The sequence below is a fragment of the Juglans regia genome, chromosome 7, assembly GCF_001411555.2.
Source record: "Juglans regia cultivar Chandler chromosome 7, Walnut 2.0, whole genome shotgun sequence".
Lineage (NCBI taxonomy): Eukaryota > Viridiplantae > Streptophyta > Magnoliopsida > Fagales > Juglandaceae > Juglans > Juglans regia.
In genome coordinates this window covers 16,539,804-16,545,799 of record NC_049907.1, presented here as the reverse complement: position 1 = coordinate 16,545,799, position 5,996 = coordinate 16,539,804, and the positions used below count along the sequence as shown (strand labels likewise).

At 36.5% G+C, this 5,996-nt stretch overlaps 1 protein-coding gene across 1 annotated transcript; it reads right to left on the bottom strand.

The window, feature by feature from the left end:
* Window positions 1–647: 647 nt before the first annotated feature.
* On the bottom strand, window positions 648–4,391 carry LOC109002867 (probable protein phosphatase 2C 42). The gene is made up of 4 exons (XM_018980783.2): window positions 3,811–4,391; window positions 2,967–3,337; window positions 1,966–2,202; window positions 648–1,176 (listed from the first exon to the last, which is right to left on the bottom strand). The coding sequence occupies exons 1-4, from the start codon at window positions 4,139–4,141 to the stop codon at window positions 964–966; spliced, it is 1,152 nt and encodes a 383-aa protein (XP_018836328.2). The 5' UTR covers window positions 4,142–4,391; the 3' UTR covers window positions 648–963.
* Between the last annotated feature and the right edge of the window lie 1,605 nt (window positions 4,392–5,996).

Here is a 5,996-nt window from a genome sequence, read left to right as displayed (position 1 = left end):
AAGCTCCAGAAGAGTGATTAATGTCGAAATTAAGGATGCAGTTGTCTCCGAAAAGAGCCCCAGCTTCGGCTCATAATTACGGAATCAGATGTTGGGCCGTTTTTCCATTTGGGTCAAGATTACCTATTGGGCCGACTCCGATGAGAACAATGTAAAAGTACAAGTAATAATAAAATTTCTACTTTTAAGTGAGGCCCTCCCATATATCAGTACCTAGTTTTAATTTTTAAGCCTTAATCCTTTGAAATTCTCAAATTCGAAGAAGAATAGATATTGATGTTATTTTCGTATGCATTTGGTTCCGCAGATCTTCAAAACCAGCCATGACAGTCATGGGCCACGAGCATCAACTGATAGAAAATTAGTAATAGTAAGTAGTAACGTAATCGAGGGGGGCTGTGGCCGTGTCAATTTTAAAACCTTCGAGAACTAGCCCAACGAGTAACGTTGTCAATACTAGGGAGAAAAAAAGACTAGCAGTCTAGCAGCATATACTGTCATTCATTGAATCCTCTAATGCTGCCCATTCAAATCCTTCCATGGGACAAGACTCTCACTGGCTGACACAGATGGAAGGCAGCAGAGAACCGGACTCAAAGAGGCTCCCCATGATTTTTTGGGCCTTTTTTACACGTTACACCACTATATATCTTCTGCACATGCAGATATACTTCAACATGTTATGTGATTGGAAATCAAAGGGAAACTAAGTTTAACAAATATATCAGGGTATATACCATGGAATTTGTAGAAATCAAAGTCATTTCTCACAACAACATTATACAAATTATAAGCCTCTTAAGATATATATATTAATCTCTATCGGTATCCATGCAATGCGACTGCTTTGTCAGAGCTGTTCTGAAGACATGCATCATAACATGCCTTGCGGGGCTAGTGTGGCTTTATGGATGCTGGCCAAAATCAGAGTACTCGAGGAAACATGCCTGCTTTCCTCAATTATCAGTGTTCAAGAGCACTTTGGATTGAGATCGGGGGTACTTGCACCATGCCGCTGGATATAAGGTCATGGTTTAAGAACAAAACAATAACAGTGATATCGTCATGAAAATGGCGCCGAACCTTCTTGTCTATTTTACGAAGATCTGAATATCTCATTTCACGTTTCCTTGCTGCTTCTTGTAGGGCAGCCTTGACAAGCCTTTTGGCACTTCCCTGCATTTAAGAAGCTCGTTAGCACTATATGATCCCACATAAGCCTAATGACCACCGCAGTATCATAAGAATAAAACACAAGCAAATCTTTTGACAAGTTAGATAGGGATTTTATTAATGATTAAAGATGATAATAATCTAGTACGTAGGATGTACACATGAATAAATCTAAACCCCTTCAAGACGTGAAAGTAAAAATATATCAATTCAGCTCTGCCCCATATACTTATTTATATGATCTAAGATTCTACTTCTGAGAATGTAAAATTCAACAGCTGTACAGGGCAGCAATTCCAGTACTATTATCAACAGTGCTAAAGCCTTCCTGAACCTTCTACACCAAAAACCCCTTAATAGGCTCTAATGGTGCAAACTGAAAGCTAGCTTCAAATAATTATATAAGTGAGGACTAATAACACGAAGTAATAACTGACAATAGCAGATAACAGCAATCAAAACCAGTTCAACCACCAATGCTCTAGTTATTTAGAAGATGTTTTTTTTTATCGGAGTTATTTAGAAGAAGATAAAAAAAAATTAAAAATAAAAATAAAAATAAAAATAAAAAAAAAACAAAAGAATATTGGTAAAATAACTCTGATGGCATGTAACAATAATATTTCCAACATCAAAATATTTTTTCAACATCAAATCCAGTACGTGGATTAATATCATGGAATATGCTACTCACAATGAGCCTGATTAAGCGAATCGAGATCATAGAAAAGCTGACTAGCACCCAATAAAGAATGCAGCAATAAAAATAGATTATAGAGGACAGAATCTTACTGCTTGTGGATGACTGTGAACAATATCCACAGCCTTCTCATTACTCAAGTGTTCCCATAGACCATCAGATGCAAATATAAGGAAAGAATCATTTGGATGGAGATGATGAGAAATAATAGTTGGAACAGCACTCAAGATTGGCATATTCATTGGTTCAGGAAGTCTGAATTTTGCATCAATAGGTTCCCTGTTAAACTGTGCATCTTTCATATATACGTCACCTATGGATCTAGAAACCTGCATCAAATATAATAATGAAATCAATGACAAGATATCCTTTTCCCATGAATTTCATCCAAAAAATAAATAAATTTATGAAAAAACGGTTATTCAAATTTTCTTTCATTTAACAAATAAATCACTTTTCTATTACTGTATCATTTGTGTGCCTGGAAATTTCACCTACTATGGAAAAATTGGAAATTCCATGGTCACCAAATTCAGTGCAACTCCATATTTTTAACTCAATGCCCCTATCCAAAAAAAATATTTTGTACTCAATGCTTAACAAGATTGTTGAAAGTTAAAGGAAAAACTTATTTTTGCTACTTACTGATGAATAAGGATGCTTACTGAATTTTTTTAGGTTTGCTTAGCAGTGAATATGAACATTTACATTCAAGTTTTTTTATAGGTGACTTCAAACACTTACTCAAGGATCAAGTTTCATCGCTATTAAACATACAGATGAAAGCTTCACACACACACTTCAAAAGACAAGCACCAAAGGTGTCTTTGCACCATCTTGACACATGGACTTCTCTCTTTTCTGGATCAAATGTACCATCATACATTACATAATCATAAGGGTAGAACTAAAGCTCTCTAATTTAACATGTTTCTGGAATGTAAAACATTAAAGAAACCAAATTATATCCGATAAAAGATAAGCAGGAGATTTAGCAAAAGTAATGAAATTTTTTTTTTTTTTTAATAAGTAATGAAATATAAAGCAATAAGTTCCCACACCCAGTAGTCAATAAGCAAGACTTTGAAGTAACCTGGATAATGCCTTTTACTCTCCAAACTCCATGCCTGAGAATAACGATTTGAGGATCATTAGGGTGCAACTCCTTAAGCTCCTGCCTGATAGCCTCCAAATTTGCATTATGTTCCGTCGATAACTGTATGGCGGCTATTCCTCCAGTGTTACCCACTTTCTTACCTAAAACAACACGTGAATCTCCCAGGCTTGCAATGAAGAGAGTCCGCTGAAATATAACTCCAACTAGACAGCATGAACCAACTGTTGCAATGCTGGGCCGAGTACTCCATAACTGTGAAACAAGAGCACTAAACCCTTCCTCTGTTTCACGGAAAGCCCTTTGAATGGTATCAGTTGTCACAACTCCCCCTGCCTCAGCCGATATTGCTGCATAAACACAAAGCCTAAGATAGCCAACATAAGAGACTCTCCTCTATACTACTAAATAAACAAAAAGTACAACAAAAGAAAGGTAAATTACCGCAGAAGTACTTAATGTCACAGAAGTCATTCGGAATCTGAAGCACTTTTCTTGCCTTTGAAAGCGAAAATTACAATTCTTTAACCTATTAAAAGCAAGAAAAGTACTAGCAAAACAGAACCACACATTTGTGTAAAGACTCTTTCAACTGTTCATTATACTTTGCAATCCGAAATCTCAAAACGCCCAATCAAAAACACAACTTTCAAAATGCTCACGAAAAGCACATTTGATCTAAAAAAATCACGGGTAATAAACGGTTGCGATCCACGAAACCGGCGCAAATCAAAATCGTACGTACAGGTTTGAGGCGTATTTAAGTCATGACCCCAACCCAAAAATTACTGTATATAAGAGAAGGGGTTTCGGAATCACGAACCTTGGAAATGCCTGAACAAGTTGTCACAAACGTAGCGAGCTGCGTCGGGGCCACCGTGGCCGTCGTAGACGCCGACGAAGGTCCCGAAGGGTCCAGACTCGATCTGGCTCTGGTCCTCGAGTACCTGGTTGGCCTGGACCACGGCCATGGAGAAATCCCCGGCCGCCAACTTGCCCATGTCGCGGAACCAAAGCAACCCATCCCTGCCTTCTCTTCCTCCGCCGTTACAATGGCTACCGATAACAGCGAAGGAATCGAATTTCTCACCGCCGTCCTGACCGCCGAATGGCTTCCAGCACAGAGAGATAAGATTCATCAATGCCCGAAGCATCCCACATCTCTCAAAAACCCTAACCCTATTCCGGACCCTCAAACCACCCTCTTCTTCTTCTTCTTGAAAGTTTTTTCTTTTTTTTTTGTCAGTCTTCGCCCTGGAAAATGGTCCTCCAAGTTTAAAGGGTGGAGAGAGATAGGAAACCCTAGTCTTCTTATAGATGGGGTGGAGGCGGGGCCGGGGTCGGGGCGGGAGCGCAGGTTAGAAGGGGGAGGGGGCGTAGGTTAGGGGGGCATGTTGGGTGGTAGAGGAACAGGGAAGGCTCTATTGTTGGGTGTTATTTTCAACGACCGATGCCTGTTTTTATTCTTTTTTAGATTCTGTTGCCTGTTTTATTCGGAAATCAACCCTTTTTTTCCCTTTTATAATCTTCAATTATCATATTTATTCAACTTATTCGATAAGTATATTAATTTATATATAAAAAAAAAAAAAAAAAGTAGTTTCTATCTTTAAATTGTCATCTTTGATATATGATGTATTTTAAATGATAAAATTTAAATAATCTATTTATCATAAAAATATGAAAAAAAATCGTTAACTCTTTGTAAAAAATTCGTTAATTTACTATAGTTAATATGTTGAGTTTTAGTGGTTTGACTAGTTTAACATAAATGATTTTTTTTCATATCTAACCAAAATATAAAGATGCATTTGAATTCAAAAAATAAAAAATATATATATAGATGTATTAGTATTCGGCTACTCCAACGTTAATCTCTCAGAATTAAACTTGAAATTAGGTTTGATGGGCCGGCTGGGTTTGGGTTAACTTTGTTTGCTAGCCACATCATGCTCATTGGATGTACAGTTTGCATAAATTCGCTTCATGGGCCAGGATGCTTAGATGGATGTTCAGCCTGATGTGTTTCTCATGGGATGTCTTAAAAATGTTTTATCAAGATCTTATAAAAATAGATTTATAAATTATCATGAGTTGATATGGTATGTTAAATTATAAAATTTTGTTTATGTAAAGTAAATCCGACTTGTGAAATTAAACCACATTAATTTTTAAATTTTTTTAAGATTTATTTCTATATCTAACACTTCTCTATCGTATTTAAAACTATATTTTGCAAACAAAAAGAGAAGGCAAAGATCGAGAGCTTCTTTATCTATTGGAAGCAGCGTCGACCACGAAATCGTCGTGAATAACGATTTATTGCAATGATATTATTTTCAGCAGACCATAAATCGCCACAATAGAGCCATTTTCTTGTAGTGACACCGGTTTACGAGTGGCAGAACTCCAATAGATGGATAAAGACTATGCAATTGTTAAAGAGCAACACTACATACAGTTATGAGTTGTGCAAGCGTCACGTACTCCTTTTAAAAAAGAGTGAGGTTCATCATTAAAAAAAATTAATTTTTTCATGTAAATTTTACATTTACTCACTTTTTTTTTTCAAAAGCGTGCATACGCTTGCGCACTCTATAACTGTAAATATCATTTTTCATTGTTAAAAGCTTGAAGCATGAGATCGTAGAATTCTCATAAAAAAAATATTTGTTTAAAAGAAGAGAGAAAAAAAGGAAAAAAATAATTCTGAACTAATCCAATCCATAGTCATTTAGAAGTAGTTAACTTATAAGTAACATTGAACTGTCATTGAGTTGAGCAACTAATTATCCTATGCCTAAAGCATTCCATAAGACCTATATATCAACATGTAGTGAGAAAAACATGTTTTGCACAAACTCTCTGTACGTGGGGGTCATTTTACCCACAACCAACATATATATTTTCCTTCAATTGCAGTCCAAGGTGTTGCATGCTCTTTACGGGACATGGAAACCGAAACTTAACTCCAACATGCATGCATCATTGCCCTCACAGCACTAGCTA